Source organism: Phaseolus vulgaris, chromosome 10 (genome assembly GCF_051622355.1).
Source record: "Phaseolus vulgaris cultivar YP4 chromosome 10, ASM5162235v1, whole genome shotgun sequence".
In the NCBI taxonomy this organism is placed as follows: Eukaryota; Viridiplantae; Streptophyta; class Magnoliopsida; order Fabales; family Fabaceae; genus Phaseolus; species Phaseolus vulgaris.
Genome location: NC_143507.1, coordinates 4370831 through 4393264, shown reverse-complemented (window position 1 = coordinate 4393264; position 22434 = coordinate 4370831). Strand labels below are relative to the sequence as shown.

General features: G+C 32.9%; 2 protein-coding genes across 3 annotated transcripts; one reads left to right on the top strand and one right to left on the bottom strand.

The window, feature by feature from the left end:
• Positions 1–1213: 1213 nt before the first annotated feature.
• On the bottom strand, positions 1214–9614 carry LOC137818113 (uncharacterized). 2 transcript variants are annotated; one of them, XM_068621345.1, is made up of 7 exons: positions 8827–9614; positions 7685–7831; positions 7398–7496; positions 5877–6068; positions 5642–5761; positions 4541–4612; positions 1214–1767 (listed from the first exon to the last, which is right to left on the bottom strand). In XM_068621345.1, exons 1-7 carry the CDS (start codon positions 9067–9069, stop codon positions 1540–1542), a joined length of 1101 nt encoding a protein of 366 aa, XP_068477446.1. In that variant the 5' UTR covers positions 9070–9614; the 3' UTR covers positions 1214–1539. The 2 variants fall into 2 exon arrangements, with proteins under 2 accessions (XP_068477446.1, XP_090152646.1); XM_090296520.1 differs by lacking the exons at positions 1214–1767; positions 4541–4612 and having other exon boundaries at positions 5633–5761; positions 8827–9119.
• Positions 9615–10495: 881 nt separating this feature from the next.
• Positions 10496–15136, top strand: LOC137818112 (glucose-induced degradation-like protein). The gene is made up of 8 exons (XM_068621344.2): positions 10496–10775; positions 10967–11022; positions 11915–12058; positions 13699–13772; positions 13914–13968; positions 14042–14104; positions 14204–14331; positions 14513–15136. Exons 1-8 carry the CDS (start codon positions 10730–10732, stop codon positions 14589–14591), a joined length of 645 nt encoding a protein of 214 aa, XP_068477445.1. The 5' UTR covers positions 10496–10729; the 3' UTR covers positions 14592–15136.
• Positions 15137–22434: the final 7298 nt, after the last annotated feature.

Below are 22434 nucleotides of genomic sequence, written 5' to 3'. Positions count from 1 at the left end.
TAAAAATTAATTTTAACATATAAAAAATATTTTTTTATTTATCTCTTGAAAGTATTTAGAGAAAAAGTTTATCCAAAGGTTCATACATACATTTTATACAAAAAAAAAGAAGGCATCATAATTGCTATTGGAAGTTCCCTTTTTCCTATTTATTTTTTTATATTGTTGCCTCCATTGATGGCACACTAAAAAGTTATGAACACTTTTTAATTTGATTGGTTGAGGAATTGGTAATGGCACACACTTTGTTGAAGAACACTTTACATAAACTATTGTTGCCATTGATGTGTTCGATGCATATGCTTGCTTTGAAAAGATTCCCACCATTGAGGGGAACAATTTTTTAATCCAATACTCTTTAATTTATTGTTTTCCTTATAAAGATAGTAGAATTGAAGAATTAAGAATTACCAATTAAATTCTAAGAATATATAAATCAATTAAATATTATTTCTTACAATTTTTTATTCAATGTTTGAATGTATAAAACGTGCATTAGTTATGTCTTGTTTTGTACGATATTTTGTCATTAAATTAGTCTTGAAGAACTAAATTGCTGCTAACATGTGTTTTTTAAAACTAATTTGATATTAAATGGTAAAGTTTAAAAACCAATTATTCAAGACTAAATTGTATTTTTCTATTTTTCAAAACTACACTGTTTATTTGTTTGCAAATTTAATGACCAAATTGGTCTTTTACCCAAATTTGAAAATAAAAAATTTAGTACAATTAACTATAGAAATGTTATATTACAGAAGAATTTAATGTTTCTAACTAAATCAACTTTCTTAATAGTGTAAATTAATTATAATTGTATTGTATTTACAGATAGACGGAGCAATTCTCAATGGTAATTTTTAAAAATTAAATAAACTTACATTAATAACAAAAATTACTTTAAATACTAATAATTTTTTATCTTATAAAATAATATTTAATTTAATTAATATAATAACTAATTTTATCTCTAAAATGAATTTTTATTTAATGATTTGTTTTTACAGACTGTAGAGTTACTAAATTTAACCTTTCAATTCATTCAACCACAAGCATAAGTAGAATATCGATGGTAAGGTTAAAATGAATTCAAAACATGCCACAGGAGTTCACAGTTTGCTCACTATAATGATGGAGAACTATGCACCATTGAAGTTTTGTTACAGTTTTGCATTGGTGCTGCTACTAGAGATCATATGCTGCAAATTGAGTATAACTTTCTGCAATACCAAATGATTCTTAGAATTGGTTTATCAATTTCTGATGTTCTTCTGCTGTCTCAAGAGAACAAAATAGACACACCAAAATTCATATATTGAAACAGAGATTTCAATAACTATAAGACCAATGACAAATATCAAGAAAATAAAGATCATAAATCCATTATACACGGTTAAACTATTGAAAGAAAATTTGGATAAGGAAGACCCACATATCAGTAAACAAGATCTTGAAGTTGATATCGAACCCTCTTCAAGCCACTGTGCCAAGTCCTGATCTGATTGAGCATGCAAAATAATGATGATAACCCTTCTTGGTTCACATGATCTTCAAAGCAGCCCTTGCCATGGCCAAGGCACCATCAAAGTTTTGGTTTCCACCAATGAATCCACTCATATGCACAAAAACACAGCCTGGAATGCCAACCTCCTTTGAGAGTTCTTCATCCCTTAACCCTCTCCACTGCGAGGGTAGAGCCTTTCGGCTTTCAAAGCTGTCAGGAGATACTGCTACTGCCTGCACTCTCCATTGTTTGCTTCTTTCATCCTGTAAATGACATTGAGAAAGGTGATGCAGAGAAATCAGTAAATGTGTAACAGAACCTAGACCAACCTTAATAAGGCAGTTAGCAAATGACCTTAAGCTCATGGTGATATAGGGAATCAAGTATTCTAAAGAGTATAACCAAAACAATTACAAACCAACATAATTAGAACAGTGACAGTTGACTAAGTTAAAATAGTTGAACAAAAACGCAATTTCACCTATTTTACGAGGAATAATCCATTTATTGTATTCTGATTTTAATTGATTTTCAGTTTCTATGCAAAAACAAATAATAATGTGAAATGTGAAGCTATGTTGTAAGGACCGGACTGGACCAGCCAGTTCTACAGGAAAACTAGTCTAGTGTCCAATCCATTTGAATTATGAAACTGGTTTTGAATTGCACAGGTGAAAAACTGAAAAAACTGGTTCATGACAGTTCAATGAACAACAGTTTTATAAAAAAAAATAGATGTTCTTCGAAATTTTCTTCTGTTCAAGATACTAATTATTTTCAAAAGAATATTGTTGTGTATTGTTAAACCTTCAACCTAAAATATTATGAAATATTTTATATTTATGTGTATTTTGAATGTTAAAAACTTATAAAATGTTATTTTTCAAATATTTTAATTATTAGTATTTATTCAATGAGTGAACCTTGACCCGGTGCCTTGACTAGTTCAATGACCTGTCTGGTTTTCAAAACATAAATGTGAAGAACCTTTCTTACGGGATTTTGAATTAGAGACCATCAATGAAGAAAAAAGAAATAACTTATCCAGTACTAAGATTTGACAATGATTCCAAAATTTCGTTGCTCCATTAGAAAGAAAACTACACACTTATTTGATACTAAAAACCACCACCGGCACAAAACCCACCGCCAGAACTATCAATTCCAACATCGCAAAACTCATCACTCCAACGCTGAGTTGCGTTTTCCAACGCCGATCCGACAAAATCGCACTTTTCGGATGATTGCAGATTGGAGACAAGGACATAGATAGTAAATCGTATACAATGAAAATCGCAATTTTGACTACCATGGTTACTACTACTACTAATTTGCCTTTTATAATTGCTTCCAATGGTTCACAAACACAAGATTTCGACATTGGTACTGCCCAATGTTGTTAAAATCGCGAGTTTACTCGCACGAGTCAGCAAGTTTGGAGGAGAAGCCGAGGTGACTTGGCCGGTGGATCGGGATCGTAGTGTATCCACGCACGGCTAGGTGGATCTCATAATTATTTGGTTAAAAAAAAGACTATAACATTGATGATCTTGCTACTAATGATGAATGGACTGTGGAGGATAATGAAGCAAATTCAAGTTTAGATGCTTCATATGAAGACGTCTTAGTTGAAGTAGGAAAAGTTGAACCTATGGATGATTTGGAGGTTCCTCCAATTGTTGATGATGAAGGTCATTGCAGAGATAACATTAATGAAAATGAAGATCTTGTTGAGGAGGACGATGATTATCCTGCAATTAATATGAAGGATTTCCTTGGATAGTTTAATTGTATTAAACATTTTGTAAACTTATTAGTTGTTTTATGTATGAACCTGTTTTCAGTTGTGTTATGTATTGAATTTATTTTGCATATGTTAGTAACTCTTACTAGTGAAGTTACGATTTTTTATCTCCTTTCCAATCCTCTAAAGATCTTTGAGTTTAACAACATTGATGGATCCCCATAGTCATGTAATAATTTGCAAGTCATCATTGTCCCAAGTTAGTAAATTAGGGTTATCATGAGATATGGTCTCTCCTTTAATATGGTTGAGCCTACTTGTACCCTTCAACGTGCATCTAATAAATTGAGCCCGCTGGATATAATTTTGACCATTAAAACGGCTATCATCAGGCAAATGTGGAAGATCAGCATTGCTTAGTCGAGTTGCCATGACAATAAAAACAAGAGATTCCTTAGCCTTCAAAAAAAGATCAGAGAAAATACCAAAAAACATGTTGTGAACCGTGTTGCTTCAAAGGGGACACACAAACCAAGGCATAAGGGCAAAATAGGGGCAAATCTAAAATCGCCACCTTAGGGCAACTCTGGCAAAGCAAGTGGCAGCAGGAAAGGCTATTGAACGCATCATCACTCGTTGGAAACATGTGGCGCATGAAGTCCACTCACAACGAAAGAAGATACACATGCAAGCAAGTGGCTACTAGGATGGCAGCACGCCTCTGACAACTGATAGATTTGAGGACGACAAATCTCCTGGTGTGATCGTCAATCTAAAAGGAGGCTCTGGTCGCAATGACAATGGCAACAGCCGTGGAAACGGCAATGACAAAGATGGTGGTTGTGAAACTCAAGTTGGGTGCACTTCAGGCAACCCCGATAATCAAGAAATGGGTTCACTTCAACCAACCCTATAAAGAAGAAACTACAACTACGACGAAAATGAAAAATTGCAAAAGTAGAGCCCCCAAAATCGGGAACTCTAATACCAAGTTGAAAAAGATTAACCGTATGAGCAAAAATTATTGACTTGATTCTATGAAACATTGCATCAGCCTCTATTTAGAGAACTCTAATCCTAAAGTAATTATTACAAAGAGATCCCTAGAATCTTCCAACAGAACACTTGTAATTAATTACAATATCCTATTGTAGCTTATCAAAAAATATTTTCTCTTGGATCAACATTTACCAATCAGTCTATAAGGTAAACAACCACCAGACGTTATTGAGGCTCAATGAGGACTATAAACATAGAATACAACCCTAGAGAAAATGAAAATAAACAAATACCTGATACAGAACATATTTGATTGGAGGGTCAATTTTCAACTCCCCCTCAAGCTCGAATAAGTGAAGCTTCCACTGCAGAAAACAAAACACAAGTTAATAATCTCTTAATACTGTGGTAATAGTACCATGTAGCTAATACCAGGGAAAATAAAAAACGGGAGGAATTGTGGTATTTTCATAAGACAGATATAACTAAACATTGGCCAAAAATGACCATTCTAAACCATAAGCAGCAGCCTATTGATGGTTGTTCTATGATTGGATGAAAAAGAATCAGAAGCTGAATGTCTCCTGACACCATACTGAACCAGAGAATACAGAAAAATATGTATTCTTATTAACAATTGAATGAATGGAAGACTCCAGACTGAAAAACAATGATACAATGCTCTGGACTATATACACATATATATAGAAATAAAGCTGTATCAGACTTAGCTGATACAGTTAATACAGCTGTATGAAATTATAATATTGAACAGAAATATAATAGGAAAGCAAGCCAAAATAGTCAGTTCAACGTACTAACACAGATGTGACACAACAGCTATGATCACACCACCAAGGATTTGTTTTGCCCCAAAACTACTAGTGTTGTTAGGGTACAAATCACACAACGCTGGATTAAACTCACAGAAAACTGCTAGGGAGTAGAAAAGAAGTATAGCCAGCCAAAGGAACTAAGAAATATAAGCTCGTATCTAAACTTATTTGATCAAAAGGTTATCATATCCTGCTTCCACTGATCATTTTTACTTGCATGATAAGAAAATTAGATCTTTCTTCATCAAGAAATGTTGAGGTCTTGAAGATGCCCAGATAAATATACATTCAAGGATCAAATAATCATTTTCAGCATTAACATATTCAATAAATAAGAAATTATGTTCGTGAAATGCATAATAGTTAGTTTTAGCATAAAAACTTATGAGATGCTCTAGTCTATATGTCAACATACATGTTCAAAACTGTTGTCAACATACATGTCCAAGAATCAAATCATTATTTCTTAATATAGCACAGCTGAATAGGAATAAGTTGAATGAATTAAATTCAAATGTTAAACAAAGTGTTAGAAGAGAGCAAGAATTTTCAACTCACAGGACAAAATTTAGTCAAAACTAGAATTTCTCCACTAGGATCAAAAGTGTGTCTAGCTGCTACAGTCTCCATTACAATTGACCTTGCTGGTAACCACGACTTTACATGAAATCGAACACTCTACAAGTGAAGAGGAGAGCTATCTCAGACGACAAACCAAAATGTAAAACAGGCAAGAAAAATCTTAAACCACGTATTCCTGTTAAACATCAAAAAGAAACTGCATGAGACTCACATCCAGAAACTCACTGCCAGCAAGAGCCATGGCACGTTGAAAGGCCTCATTTTCTTTCGCAGCTGATTGGTCAGGATCTGTCCAATCCAAATTTAGCCTTCCTACTCTTGAGGATAAATGAGTATTATTCACATACTTTGGAGGCTGATCTGTATCATATCGATTGATTCCATTGTCTATAGCATCAATTGCCTGATATAATTAAACAAATATCACTAATATCATAAACATGTACAATTAGAAACATGCTGTGTTTCACTGATAATCCACTTTGGATCGACTAACTAACCCCAAATGCACCATTAATCCCACACAACATCCTCCAGGCATTTATCAAATTAACCCAAGAACAAGTGATTCATAGTTAATGTCCCAAAACATAAGTCAACCAAAGTCCTCTTACAACCAAGTCATTAGGTAATGAATATCAAATAGGGAAAACTGGTCTAAGGCACGAATGTACAGTTTCCAGACTATATACCTCTATCAAAGAAACAAAAACTCGTAGCAGAAGCCATAGAAGTTAGTAAGGCATTGGACCACCCACGGACCAATCATTTGGAAAGTCTATTATGGGAAATATAGGACCTAGATTTAATTATTACAGCACTTCTACTGTATATGAAACATAAAAGGCTCCATGTAAATATTGACATATTTCAACAAAGAAAAGTAGAAACATGCATTCCAAAACTACACCATAATCTTGATATAATTGAGTTATGGTGCAAAATTGAAACCATCTAGTTACTTGATATTATTTGTCCTTCCATTTCCATTGTTGGAGATCTCACATCGACTAAATATATGATCAAATTATACTATATAAATGGGTGCAAACCTCATCTTTCAAAGCCGGTTTTGTGAGGTTAAGTTAGGTTTAAAGTCCACTTTCTAACATGCATCATGCCAAATTCAAAACTAAATTGGAAATACTAACTATTGCAGTGCAAGATAAAAATAAAGAATGTTTGATTACTAGACCTCAATTAGAAATGTTTACACCAGGATAAATAAGAATGGACCCAAGGAATCAAGATCAGCCTTATCCTATCAAAGTCAGTTAACTACCTAGGTTGCTAGACATATAGACAAAGAATGTAAAGGGAGTCAGTTGGTTATTTATTTAAGCTCTCAAATCCCTCAAGCCCTATTTCTCTCCACATAGTTTCCCTGATCTAGAGGAGTCTGTTCAATAATTTTTCCCCTTCTGGTAGTTCCTATTCTATTAAAATGTATTTCTCTCCACATAGTTTCCCTGATCTAGAGGAGTCTGTTCAATAATTTTTCCCCTTCTGGTAGCTCCTATTCTATTAAAAAGTATCTATCAGGATGTTTGATTCCTCTCAGCATCCATTTTCCAGATAAACTCTCCTCAATCCCCTTAACCGATATTTGTGCTCAGTTTGAAGAACATAATAATTAAAATGAACCAGTACATAAAAGAATTAAATCAAGCAAGTTCATATAAAGTACCCATGGAGACAGGAAGACTGGAAAAATATAAAAAAAAAATATTACCTCCATGAAGCTCTTGTAAACAGCCAAATATATGTGATGGACATCTTTGTGTTCCTCGTCTACCTTGAGTTCTTTGGCTATAATCTCCTTTCCAAAATGCTAGACAGAAAACACAAGCTAAATATAATTATCAACGTATATTCACTTTTAGAATAAAATTTTCCACAGACAATTTGACCTTGTACCAAAAAAGAGGAGTACACCGCTGTGCAATTGAAGTAAATGACACAAACAAGAAGTGTTAATAAAACCATGACCAAAATAGGTAGTTTAGATGAAAATTTTACCTTATAAACAAGACCAGCACTGCTCAATTTAGTGGAGAAACCATGCCCAAAAACTTCTTCAAAACCCTTCTGATGATGATCATACCGATCTCGGGAAGGGTCATAGACTCCCCCAACATCAAGAACAGCATCAAGAGCCTCCAACACCTACAAATCCAAACTTTAATTTACACAAAAACTTCAAACAGATAATATGCCACAAACTTCCACTCCATTCATCTGCTAAAGTCTACACCTAAACACATAGAGCAACAACCAAAAACCAACACCAGTGCAACAATAAAAACTTAACACATATTCCCTACTAAATTTCCGCTGCCCCTCCCACGCTTGCTTCACTGACTACAATTTTATATAAAGAAAAGTCCCCCTAACAAATCAAAAATCCTGCGACTCAAAAGGCAACACAAACGGTTAAAGAAATCATAATACTGAGACTGGTGAAATTACTATATGTTTTACTGCTTTATTATTAGCTTATTTTACATTCACACATTTTCAACAACTGTTGAAAATTTTCATTTTGGCTTTACTTTTTAGCCACTAGCTGATGTGGGAATAGGTAGTGGAGAGTTTGTTCTTTTCTAATTGTATTTGTAACAAACTTAAATTCATGCTATATAGCTAGCTGGCCTTGGGTATAATGGGGTGCCTAAATCCCACATAGTACCAGGTTCAACAGAGTATGTAAATGTTTGGTTCTACTCCCATAATAGCTAGCTTTTGAGGGTGGATTGACTAATTACTTGGGTACTTATCAAAGTATATCTAAACAAATAAATGTTTTTTCATTACTCAGACCTCCCCCTAAAAAAAGAAACAAACTCTGTCATCAATCAAAAACCTAATTAAAGTTTTTCGGAAACAAATAAAAAAAATAAAAAGATGCAATCACCCAAGGGGTTAAAACCATATTTTCCCATTAACCAAACCTCTACCCACCCAGAAAAGCTACATTTTCTAATCAACCAAAAATAAAAAGTCATATTTCCCCAGACCAAATAAAAAAAAAAAAAAACAGATTTTCCACAAACCAACCCCCAAAATATCACACTAACTCATCAACAAAACAAAAAAACATCATAATTTTCACCAACCAAGCAAAAAACAACAAAGAAAAAGTGAGAGGAGATGAACCCAACCAGAGGGTCTCGGGAGCGAACGATTTCGGCGTTGTTGAATTTGTGAGTGAGGCGAATCATGAAGCAGCCAAGGGCCTCGTCGCAGTGAAAGCTTCCATTGTGAGTGCCCACGCGCTTCAGAGACGCGTGAACAGGAGAGCCAGAAGAGAAGGAGAGTGATGGTTGGTTTGCCATGAGAAGAAATGGAAGAGTGAGTTTGAGAAAATGGGATTTGAGAAATGGTTTTGTGGTGACAGCCCACATGCCACTTTCTTCCAACACTCACTCTTCTTCCATTCTAACACAAAACCCTCTTTTGAGCATTTTCTAGGGTTTAACCAATGTCTTCACAAATTCTTTTTTCCTTCATTTTTTTTATCAAAATTTTATTAAGTTTTCTTTCCTTATACAATTTATTAAATTACGTACTAATTTTGATTTGTGAAAAAAAATTATCTAAAATATTCATAAAATCAAACATTTACTTTAGTAATTTATATAAGTTTATTAAATATTATAGTGTAATATTGGAATGAAACTTTAATTTTAAGTAGTATATAATATGTATAGTACTGTATTTAAGTTTTTTAATATCATCCTTCTTAGATGTTCTCAATGAAATTATTGTTCTTACAACAAAGACCAAAAACACTCAAATAAGTTGATAAGACTAGCTTCTTCAACTGATATTTCGGTTTTGAGCTTTAGGTTTCTCTTTAGGTTGGGTTTTGGACTTCTCTTCAGGTAGGGCTCTTGGCTTCTCTTCAGGTAGGACCCTCGACTTCTTCTTCTCAGGGATGGGTGTGTACCTGCAAGGTGTTCCGATGCCAAAGTCAAAAATTGTTTTATGTTCATCAGACTAAAATCACTCTTACTTACCTCTTGTCTTAATCCTCTATTTATAAGGTTTTCTTATTGGACTTATGTCTCACTTGGATCTTTCTTTCTGCACCACTCTATTATTTTACACACTCATTAATTTGGACTCTTATTGAATTGAATAGTGATTATATATATATTTTTATCGACCCTACTAGTACAGTTATATTTTCATAATAATTTAAAGATAATTTTATAAATTAATATTAAATATAAAACGATTTTCTTAAACTATTGTATATTTTTTAAAACAACATTAATTATAATATTTATCTCTTGTTCTTCTAACTATATTTTGCTTTTAACTTTATAAATTGTGATTTGCAATATTCACCATAATTAAATGTTAAATCCACCTATACAATTTTGATAAAATCTATTAGTTTTATGATATTAATTGAGTTCAATCTTAATACTAATAGTGAGATTTCGTACCTATAAAGATGTTGGTAAAAATATGATAACTAATTTATTGTATGATTATTTTTTGTCTTTATATTTAGGATTAATATTTAATTTATTATTCTAATTTTTAGAAAGATCAGTTTGTTTCTAAAGGTTTTTAAAATGTATGCAATCTTATCTTCATTGTTAAATTTTCATTAACGATGTTAACTATTGATGATGTGACACACAAAATTGAACACGTGAGAAGTGTAAAGTGAGACATTAAGATTAGAATTTGCTATATTTTTTTTTTATGTATTTTGGGATTGGTTTTATAATATTCAAACCCCAAACAAAATGCTATGGAAATTCTATTTTGCAAATTTAATTATAGAAATTATATTCTGAAAATTCTAAAAAGCTTGTCCAGAATATTTTCAAAATAGATAATATGGAAGTGAATTTTATAAAAGGTGAAATGGTTATTTTCAAAGGTATGGGGGTGCAGCTAGAAATTATGGGGTTGGAGAAAGAAAACATTTTCTACCTCACTTCAGATGCAAAAACCAGAGAGAAAGAGTGCCATGGCTCAGATTGAAGTTGAAACGTTTGAATGTGATCTAATTGGCACACTCAGCAATCTCTGCATCCAATAAACATGCCGGTCAGAGTACTGGAGAACACCGCACCTTCTCAGGTTTCAGGTAACACAAGAACCACAATTTTTCATATCTTCCTGCAATCTGTTTTTTTCTATCTGAATTTACAACTTTTTGGGGAAAAATGTTTTTGTTTTCTTATTATTATTGTTATTATTATTGTTGATGATGATGTTGCTGTCGTCGATGTGATAAGCCCTTAACGTGTTCAGTTTGGTTTGATTGTGTTGTGTTAGGTACAAATTCGGGAGGGAGTTCAAGCCAAACTTGTAGTCTTCTAGGCGTGGGGCAGGTACTCTCTCCTTTAAAAAAATTTGTTGAAAAATAATTCTGGTTCTTCAAATCAGTAATTCGGTCTGGGATTAGCAACTAGAAATTGGGGCTCTTTGTCTCAGGGAACATGGAATGTCTAGAGATAACATGAAAATTTGCATTTTTTAATGTATAATTTATTTGTTGGAATAATCATTTGGGTCTTGGGTGCTGATCAAAGGGTAATTGTTTTTTAATGTACCTCTGGTGATGGAATTCAAGGGGTAAATCTGGTTGAGCTTTAATTGAATGTCATGGTAATGGTGGTAGAGTTTTGTTTGTGCATTTGGTGATTCTAGCTATTGGAAGATTGATTTATTTTTTAGCTACGGGTGGGAAAGAAAATTACTTTGAATTCTATTGTATTACATGGTAGTGTGAGTTTATGAGGGTAAGGAATCAGGCATGTGGGTATACATGAAAAAAAGATTATATAATTTTTATTCTCAGTGATGTTTTCACCCAAATTCTTATAAAACTCAAAATATAAAAGATGAAAATGTGTTCTGAGGTATTATACTTCATTAACCTTTTTGCACTTATATCTAGAAATACTTTTTCAATGAATCTCAAACAACACTATAAAAGGAACATTTACTGCCTGTGACTGGAACAAAGGAATTAGTGAGTAGTTTTTTCATGATCTGCAACTGCAACTCTGCATTGCCGTCCAGCAGAGACTTGTCAGTTTCATGGTCTGTATCTATGTATAAACTTTTCTGGTTGTTGCACCCACACTTCATAGTCATAGAGAACACGATTTCAACTTTCCACTCAATTAGATTTCACATCTTTGTCTTTCAGCCAGTATATCTTACTATAAGCTCAGACTTCAAAGTTATAGCATATACTCAAGGTGTTTGAATTTACAGGCCTTTTCTGGCACCCAGAATGTTTCAAGTGTACAAAAGGATGAAGCATGGAGAGTAAATGTCCGTATACAAGGATGTGACCTTGAACATGGGTATTTGTGTGGCACCATGGAAGCCCTTAATGTTCCTATGGCAGATACACCAGTAAGCATTTCCTTGATTGTCTCTCTTAAAAGTGAAACAGAAAAGCAACCATTTTTCTCCTTTTAGAAAGTATGCATGTTTTAAATTTTTGATAGCTTAATTTGAACTATTCGTTTTTGTTAAACGTTAATCACTGTTTTGTTGTGAATTGAATTTATAGATTTAGGGCAATATTTATCTGTAATTCATTTTCTTTATCAGAATAACCAATCTGTTTTATTTTTTTTACTCAACAATCAGTTCACATAAAAGCATAAATTATATTTGTTCAGCTTCCATTTAGTGGAATATAGCGTTTTTTGTTAAATAGTAAAGTTGTTTACTGGCAATTAGCCATAGTTTTTTTACACAGTACTTATTGATTATTATTTTTCTTTATTAATGATCGTTCTTTACATCTTATATTTCTGCACTGGCCAACGTGAACTGGCCAGAAATTAGTTTCTATGTTTTTGTTCCTTATGTGGATATCATATTTGTTTCATTACAACATGTTTGGTAGGATTTAACTTCGATGCAATTTTAAATCAAGACTTGATGCAAATCCATAAATGGGCGTAGAAACTTTTGATCTTTCACGTTAAGTTTAAGAATCAAGGTCAAACAAACAGTGAAGTATTTCTCTCCATATAGGTTTTCTTAGATATTATATATTTGACCATATGTCTAGTCAATATGGGAACTCCAACAAAATATGCCAATCAAGAAATGAGTTTCGTACCAATTTAGAACAACACATGTTTTGGCCATTTGATAAAAGCAACCCATGGATATGGTTTTTAAATCTTGTAGAAATGAAACAAAATAACAAGGAACCAAAGAAACAAAATGTAAAAGATGGATTGAGATCAAGAAATGAAGAACATGCCATTCGAAATGAGTTTCAAGATAAGTGCAATGGAGAATCACCACTTGAATGTGAAAAAATCAAGATAAGATCTAAAAGAGATAGATTTGTACCTCTAAGAGAAGAAACCTCTCCAAAATGCTCTAGATTTCCATAGAATGTATAAATGAATTGTACAATGGTGTAAGCCTCCTTTTATAATAGGAGATGTCATGAGTTTACGTGTAATATGTAGCCTACATGAGAAGCTACTTGTGTTTGATTGCTAAGCTATGCTATGTTTGCAACCATAAAAGAGTTATTTCTATTCATGCTCTCTTATCCTAAGATAACTCTGCTAATCCTTAGAACCAAACAATGCTTATTTTACATAAATACTAAAAATTGAAAGTCACATTTTTAGAAGACAAAGGAGAATTTCCCATTCTAGTCATGTAACTAGATTTCATGAGCTCATACTAAGATCTCTTGGGGTTCTTTGTACTTGTCATATTTCTTGTGATCCTTCCTTTATCTGTGTCATGTTCTACTTGATTTGTCCTTCTCTGTTCTAGCTCTTGTAGTGACTTCTCTTTGAATGACTTCTTCCTCATCGAGAATACTTTAGCTATATACTTTTTCCTTTTCTAAATAGTCTTGAATGGTGTCTATATTATGTAAATCAACCAATTTTTCACTTTTCAGTTTTTTCATTATACATCCATCCATCCATGTTGTCTTTTCTTAGAGGTATTTTTTCGAAAGAAAAAAAAATCACCAAGCATTCACTTTATCTTTTAATGATTTGTTTCAGGTAGTAACATTTTGGGAAGGGGAGATTGTTGATACCAAGAATTATACTTTCTTCACTGGCAAATGGGAGGCAACGTATGTTATTATGCAATCAACTCTTAAACCAAGATGGAGCTTAACTTCGACAATACTAATAATGTCCATGCATTAGTGTGGACAACTCTATGTTTCGATTAACTTGTGTTTGTTTTATTTTTCTGTTCTAATTTTTTTCAGACCTGAGGATGATATAAGGCACTGGTCTAAATTTCCATCCTTTTCTCCCTTATTGGTAACAATTTAGTTTTGGAAAAATGTATAAGATGCACCACATGCACTATTTCTAATGTACTTTGACTTTCTAGGGCCAAGTGGAGGTTGATGGTGGCAAGTCTTTGGACCTGAGCAACTACCCTTACATATTCATGGTAGATTGATCTTCCCCAACAGAACATGATAATGTTGAAAAACGTAATTTATCTGAAATGAGAAACTTTACATATTGCACACTAAATTATTTGTTGCAGAGATGGAAGGAGCAATACTTTGTGAACGTTGGAACTGACTGTGGATTAACTATAGCCGGATTTTACTACATTTGTTTCTCTTGCAGTGATGGCTCTATCAGTGGATTCTATTATGATCCCAATAGCAGGTGCTCTTCTCTTCTGTTTCCTATTGGGTTATTGTGCTCCCAGTTTTTCAACCTGAACTTAAACAAACTTCTTAGTCTTATGCATGTGCCTATCATATCAATTACAATTTTTTTATCACCTCTCATATTTTTATTGTATCTTTAGATAGTTTTTGACATGAAACTCACGGACCCTTTGCAGCCCTTACCAGAAGCTTGAGTTGAAATCCACAAATGATGGAAGATCAGGTTTCAGTTTTTCATCATATGAGTTACAATAGATTGTAAGACGTGTATGGTGTCAAGATTCATCATCTAATTGTCAGTATTGTATATGCATGGGAACATTTGGAAAATTCTGAGTATATTGTTGTTAGTACCAGTGTTGCTAAGCCCCCATTTTATGTTGTGATCACACCAGTGACTTCAGGGTTCATCACATGACTAGATTTTGGTAGTTTCAAACCATTATACATATATGCAACTTGTACGATGTGTTTGTTTTATACAAATTGAACTTCCTGAGGCATGTTGAATGTGAATCTTCCTCTCACAATAGATTCACGTTCATCACTTCAGCAGGTTGAATGGGAAGGCAAACACACCTTGTAGATAGTAGCTTATTATGGCTAATGTTTTGCACATGAATCATGATGTTGTGATGATGAGTTAGTGAAGTATGAGTGCACTGCTGTAAATCAGCAACTTGGAACCCGTAACATGTTTACCCAGTGAGCTAGATTACTCTAGGTTGAAAAATTCTCACAAGGCTCTTTTGAATACTTTATCTTCTATTGGAAATTACAAATTTTGTTGGTTTCCTTCATATTTAATACTTTTCTCTTTCGATTTTATAGTTTTGAATAAATTGTAATCGATGATAGAATGTGTTAGCAAGAGTATGTTAAAAAAAGGTTCAGGCTGAGTTGGATTGTAAGAAAATGGTCCAAAAAGAAGACTCTTCCTTCACCCATATGATCTCTTCAGGCAACTTCACGGAAGTGTTGGAAAAATCTAAATTACTGGTTAAATTTTTGGATTGTATAATTTGTAAACATTTTGAATTGTATAATATGTAATAAAATTTCGGACAAGGAAATACATTTTGAATTTCATAATCTAGAAATGTAGTCGAGATAAATGCATTTAAGATTGTATAATTTGGAATATATTTGATAATGTATTCTGAATTGCATAATACAAAAATTTATTCCAAATTATATAATCTAAAATGCATGTATGAATTATGCAATCTAAAAGGTATTTCGTACCGTATAATTAGAAATATATTTTTAGATCTAAATTTTTTTTTTAAATTGTACAATTAGAATATGATTTATCATAGTATAATTTAAAATGTCTTTTTTTAATTTTGAATTGTATAATTTAAAATGCATTTTTAATATACAATCCAAAACATATTTTTAATTATTTTAGACAGTATTTTTTAATTATATCAGACAATACTTTTGGCCTATGGGCAATTTTTGACTTTTTGATGCATATTTTTTCGAAAAAGAAAGAATTAGACTAATTTTGTACAAATTGTAATTTATGTTATAAGTTCTAAAACTTTCTTATTGGTGAGTCACAGAAGATGAACTTATTAAAGTAATTAAGAGAATTATTAAATTTCATTAATATGAAAAATAAAATTAACCTGAAGGGAAAAATAAATAAAGGTGATCAAGTATAAAATATATATGCTCCTAAGAAAAAAAAAACTAAACGCTTGTCATTTCAAACACAACTAATTAACAATTTAATATTCTTTCTACCTCTCTTTCTTTACATATTTACATTACTTATCATCCATCATCTATGTAGCATACAACACAAAAATACGTATAATTTTCAAAATGTAGAATACAAATACACATATTTATATATTATATAATTATAAATTATATAAATTGACAATAAAGATTTATGTGCAGTTTCAATTTTTTTTAGCAGAAAGATGTTTTTTTATGGCTAGTTGGAAAGAATTTGTTCCTTATTTTTATAATCATAATAAAAATTTATACAATATATGATTTTAAAAAAAATTAATATACAAGTGTTTTTTAAAATTGTGTTAGATCCGTATTAGAATTGTCAGAAATCAAACAAATATTTTTTGAATTTGACACTTAACTAATAAGTGTCCTACGAGTGTTGTGTCTGATACTATGTCCAACACAAACATGTCATTTAAGAGGAGTTTTCGAGCTTCATAGCTTATTATATATATATATATATATATATATAATTTTCTATTTTTCACTCTTACTTGTCAATTAGTTTCCACCGAACTAGAACAAAAATTAATTAAAAAATTGTAACCATTCAACTTGATAGTGAAAAATATATTTGTATTTGATGAACATATAGACATGCTATCCTGGCTTAGTCAGATATTATTAAAATTGTAAGGAAAAATGCTAATTGAAACAAAAAATCTTCGTAATTATAATAATCGTAAATAATAAAATTGTTTGTTTCTCTCAACATTCAAAATCAAACCATCACAAAACAATCTTCGTAAAACTCCAACTTTTGTCTTTTATCAAATATATTTTTACATTTATTTTTTAATTAAAATTGATTTAAACCAAGGTCATTTCTACACATCTTCAATTCCTGTTATTTTCATAAATAAAAGCACTGCTGTTTTCTAAAAAAATAAGAAAAATATGTTTACTAATATAAAAATAAACTATAACTTTGTCTGTAGTGTCTTTTAATAGTAAATTAAGAAAAAAATATCAAACCTTGGATCTCATCCATGATTTATTTATGGCAAGGTAAATATATTTTTTTTCAAATAGAGTCACAAATAAAGAATACAAGTTCAAAAAATATAAAACTCGAGCAAATAATTTAAAGGTTAGTACCGTATAATAAGGCATATATAGTAACTAAAACTTTTTTAAGTCTTAATTTGAAAGAAACTAAAGAACAATATACCTTATTAAAAAAATTATTAAATAGAAATCAATTTAAAAAAAAATTAAATTAAATATTATTTTAGAAACTAACGAATGATTTATAAGAAAATGATAAAAAATGGTAAGAAGAAAAGATGTTTCTTATTCTCTTATGTGTATATTACATCAGTCATGTATAGGAAATATATAGGGAGTTTCTCTCTCCCAAATTACAATCTAATTAGGTAGGATACTAATCATGAGATTCTATAATTATTAAATTAATTGCATATAATTGGGTACAATATCGTCAAATATTGCATACAATAATTGCATATAATTTTATAATTATTATTTCCTTAATACTCCCCTCAAGTTGGTAGGTGAAGATCAAGAACCCCCAACTTGTGTCGTAGCGTCAAAAATCGTTCCTTGCCCAATGCCTTCGTAAAAATATCTGCGAGCTGATACTGTGTCGGTACATATGAAGGACTGATTATCCCAGCTTGTAATTTTTCTCGCACAATGTGGCAGTCTATCTCAATGTGTTTTGTGCGTTCATGAAATACTGGGTTTGCTGCTATATGTAATGCCTCTTGATTGTCACAGAAAAGTTGAACTGGCAAGTTACATGGCACCTTTAAATCCTGCAACAGATATCGCAACCAAACTATCTCCAAACAAGTATTGGCCATTGCGCGGTATTCTGCTTCCGCTGATGATCTTGATACGTTTGTCTGTTTTTTTGACTTCCATGAGATAATAGATGAACCAAGAAAAATGCAATATCCAGATACTGATCTCCGAGTTGTCTGACAACCTCCCCAGTCTGAGTCGCAATAAGCTGTCAATGTCCGATTGTTTTCGGATGGCAATAACAATCCTTGTCCTGGTGATCCTTTGATGTACTTTAGGACTCGAATTGCGGCATCCCAATGAGGTTTCCGTGGATCTTGTATATATTGACTTAGGGTCCGAACCGAAAATGCTATGTCAGGCCGAGTAACCGTGAGGTATATCAGTCGTCCCACGAGTCGCCTGTATTTGACTGGATCCTTTAATAACTCTCCATCGTCTGGTGTGAGTTTTAGGTATTGTTCCATTGGAAATTTGTCTGGACGAGCACCTGTGAGTCCCGTATCCTGCAAAATATCAAGCGCATATTTTCTTTGGGACATGTAAATACCAGCTTTGGAACGGGAAAATTCAATCCCTAGAAAATATTTTAGGTCTCCAAGATCTTTAATGCGAAATTGTTGTAATAAACAATCTTTAACACGCTGAATTTCTGTCAAATCATTTCCTGTCAGAAGAATATCATCCACATAAATCAAAAGGGCAGTAAATGATGAGTTATTTTGTCTTGTGAATAGAGAGTAATCTGTCTTGGACTGTTGAAATCCTACAGATTTAATCACATGAGAAAATGTTGAAAACCATGTTCGAGATGCTTGTTTGAGACCATAAAGGGATTTGTTGAGTCGACATACAATGTTCTCCCCCTGTCGATGATGTCCGGGTGGCAAGTCCATGTAAATAATTTCATGCAATGTGCCATGTAAGAAGGCATTTTGCACATCTAGCTGGTGAGTAAACCAATTTCTGGCTGCTGCAATGGTGAGGAGACACCTCAAAGTTGTTAATTTTGCTGTTGGTGAAAAAGTTTCAGAATAGTCGACACCTTCAATCTGAGTGTACCCCTTTGCGACAAGGCGCACCTTATATCTGTCGACGCTACCATCTGAGTTGTACTTTATTTTATAAACCCATTTGCATCCGATGGGTTTCTGTCCAGCGGGTAACGATGTCAAGGTCCACGTTTGATTTAGCTGCAAGGCGGAAAGCTCTTCGTCCATTGCTTTTTGCCAATTTGGATCAAGGATAGCTTGAGCATAAGTGTGAGGTTCTTTGGTGGCTGTGATGTTAGCAAGATATGCACTATGTGTAGAAGAAAATCGTGAATTAGAAAGAAAATGATGCATAGGATACCTGGTTCCATTCTGTCGGTCTTGGGCAGTGGTCGAATGATTGGCTTGGGATCCCGTTACGTAGTCTTGAAGCCAGGAAGGTTGGGTTGATGTGCGACTGGATCGTCGAACAGGAAGGTCGGTTGGAGAAGGTTTGGTAATGGGTGCTAAACTTCTTGGCATGGGAGAAGAAGGTTGGTCTACTGGAGGTTCAAGTGTATTATGACGAGTAGGAGAAGAAGGTTGGTTTGATGGAGGTTCAGGTGCATTGTGACGAGTAGGAGAAGAGGGTTGGTTTGATGGAGGTTCAGGTGTATTGTGACGAGTAGGAGAAAAAGGTTGGTTTGATGGAGGTTCAGGTGCATTGTGATGAGTAAGAGAAGAAGGTTGATCAAGTGAATGTTGGACAGGAGTGGGTAAGTCAATGTCAATAGTGGGCAAAATACCTTGTAATGGAGGTGAGGATTGTGTCTGTGACTGTTGGCAGAATGGGAAAACACTTTCATGGAAGATGACATCCCGACTTGTAAAAAAAGTGCCTGCATCTATATCAAATAATTTGTATGCTTTTTGACTGTGAGGATAACCAATGAAGATGCATTGTCGGGCACGCGGATCAAATTTTTGCTTAGGTGAAACAACAGTTGCGTAACAAAGGCAACCAAAAGTTTTTAGGTGAGAGAGTGAAGGTGGTTGATTATATAGTAGCTCAAAAGGTGATTTATTTTTTAGTAAAGGTGATGGCAAGCGATTAATGATATATGTGGCGGTTAAAACGCATTCTCCCCAAAATTCTAATGGTAAATTGGACTGAAATAGGAGGGCTCGTGCTGTATTTAAAACATGTCTATGTTTGCGTTCTACTACCCCATTTTGTTGAGGAGTGTAAACGCAAGTGCGTTGACATTCAATACCTTTTTTGAGAAAAAAATCATACATTGAAATAAATTCCAGTCCGTTGTCAACGCGGATGGTTTTAATAGATGCCTGAAATTGATTTTGTGCAAATGTAATGAATGACTCTAAGAGATGTTGGGTTTCAGATTTGTGATTCATAAGAAATAGCCAAGTACATCTAGTATAGTCATCGACTATAGTGAGAAAAAAAGTTTTCCAAAATGAGTTGGGGTTTTATGAGGACCCCAAATGTCACAATGCAATAGATTAAATGGAGAATGAGATTTTATTGTGCTTAAAGGAAAGGGTAGCCTTGTCTGTTTAGCTTTGGGACAAATACTACAATGATTATGAATGGGAATGAGATTTTTACTGATAGGGATAGGTAGTAGGGAAGATACAAGTTGTAGACACGCTGGAGAAGGATGTCCAAGGCGCTTATGCCATAAATCAGGATCGGTCGATATTTGAGATGCGTGGGCTTGGTTTGGAAGAGGGGACATGTAGTATAAGCCTGCGTGTTGTTTACCCGAGCCAATCATCCTCCCCGTAACCAAGTCCTGTAAAACGCAACCATGTGGAGTAAAAACGACACAACAATTTAGTGAACTGGTTATCTTACTAATGGACATGAGATTTAAATTAAAAGAAGGAACACAAAGAACATCTTTGAGAGTTATTTTGTCATTGAATTTAATTGTGCCTGTAGATGAGATGGGCGCAGTTGAGCCTGTGGGCAGATTAACATTTGAAATAAATGATGATGAAGTGTGTGTGAAAAATTGTGAATCAGATGCAATGTGATGGGTTGCTCCGCTATCCAAAATCCATGGTTTCGTAAAAGCAGAATTAGAAGAGGAGTTATGGGCAAGCAGACCTGCAGAGCTAACAAACGTGTCACTTTTACCGTTATTGTTGAGCGAGTAAATAGCCCTTGCCAATTGTTGAATTTGTTCGGCACTGAAGTGTTGTACGAGGTTTCTATCGGACTCGTTACTGATGCCTTCTTTGCCAGACATGATTTTTTATTTAGGGGATAAAAATGGAGAGGCTGTCAGGGCACCAAGATCGGTGCTCTGATACCATATAAGAAAATGATAAAAAATGGTAAGAAGAAAAGATGTTTCTTATTCTCTTATGTGTATATTACATCAGTCATGTATAGGAAATATATAGGGAGTTTCTCTCTCCCAAATTACAATCTAATTAGGTAGGATACTAATCATGAGATTCTATAATTATTAAATTAATTGCATATAATTGGGTACAATATCGTCAAATATTGCATACAATAATTGCATATAATTTTATAATTATTATTTCCTTAATATGATTAGTATTTTAAGTAGTTTCTAAATTAATATCTAATTAACTCTCTAATTTTAGGATTTAAGGTAGTTGGTAACCAAAATTTAAAAAACTAATTAGATACCAATTTAGAAACGTTACAAATAATTTTTTTAATATATAAAAATAATATCTAATTTAATCAATATTTTTTAGTCTCTAATAATTTTTATTTAGTGATTTTGTTGTAGAATATATATATATATATATATATAATTATTTGATATAATTATTCATTTAGGCCTGGTAAAAAGTTAAATTTTTTATATTTAAAAATAGTTTATTCTAGTGATTACTCATACTTTGTTAATCTCTTTTCATTTTTATATAGTATTATTTCTAATCTCTTTTTAGTCTAGACTCAAAAAACTATAGAAGAGATTAAAAATATTATATGTATGAATTAAAATAAATTATTTTTAAGAATGAGGAGTGAAAGATAAAGTTTGTTTGTTTTTTTATAGTGATTAAATTAAATCTAATCCACAAAACAAAAATGAAGTTTTTCATGAAGAACATGCAACTTAAACAAAGACAAAAGGAGGACATTATTATTCACGAAATCACACTACACTTTGGCAGTAATTGATCATTCACTGTATACAGTATGCAGAGAGAGAGAGAAATGAACATTTATGCTGACATGCACATGCATAAGGACAACATCATCCTCGTGCAATCAATCACGCACACTATTAGGGTTTGGATCACAAATTGACAAGAAACTCACTCTTGCATTTACCCCTTTTCATAAGGGAAGTCTTCTTCTTTTTATTTCCCTCTTTAACTTCTCCTTGCCCTTTTCTACCATCCCTAACCACCCCATCATCATCATCATCATCATCTTCTTCAATCTTCATATAAATAACAAGCTATTGTAGTTTAACTTCTCTCCCACCACCATTCATGGTAATATTATCTATCACACAACTTCACTTTCACTCACCAAGTACCAAGTTCTACCCATTTAGAGGACCTTCATCTTACACTCCAATCATAATCAC

Bases quoted from the DNA above. Each gene is read 5' to 3' on its own strand.
- LOC137818113 (XM_068621345.1), bottom strand. From the start codon at position 9,069: ATGTGGGCTGTCACCACAAAACCATTTCTCAAATCCCATTTTCTCAAA. The intron at 7,832-8,826 runs GTTGGGTTCATC...TTGGATTTGTAG, and splicing joins TTCGCTCCCGAGACCCTCTG to GTGTTGGAGGCTCTTGATGC. The intron at 6,069-7,397 runs GTAATATTTTTT...TAATTATATCAG, and splicing joins TTTACAAGAGCTTCATGGAG to GCAATTGATGCTATAGACAA.
- LOC137818112 (XM_068621344.2), top strand. From the start codon at position 10,730: ATGCCGGTCAGAGTACTGGAGAACACCGCACCTTCTCAGGTTTCAG. The intron at 10,776-10,966 runs GTAACACAAGAA...GTGTTGTGTTAG, and splicing joins CGCACCTTCTCAGGTTTCAG to GTACAAATTCGGGAGGGAGT. The intron at 13,773-13,913 runs GTATGTTATTAT...AATTTTTTTCAG, and splicing joins ACTGGCAAATGGGAGGCAAC to ACCTGAGGATGATATAAGGC.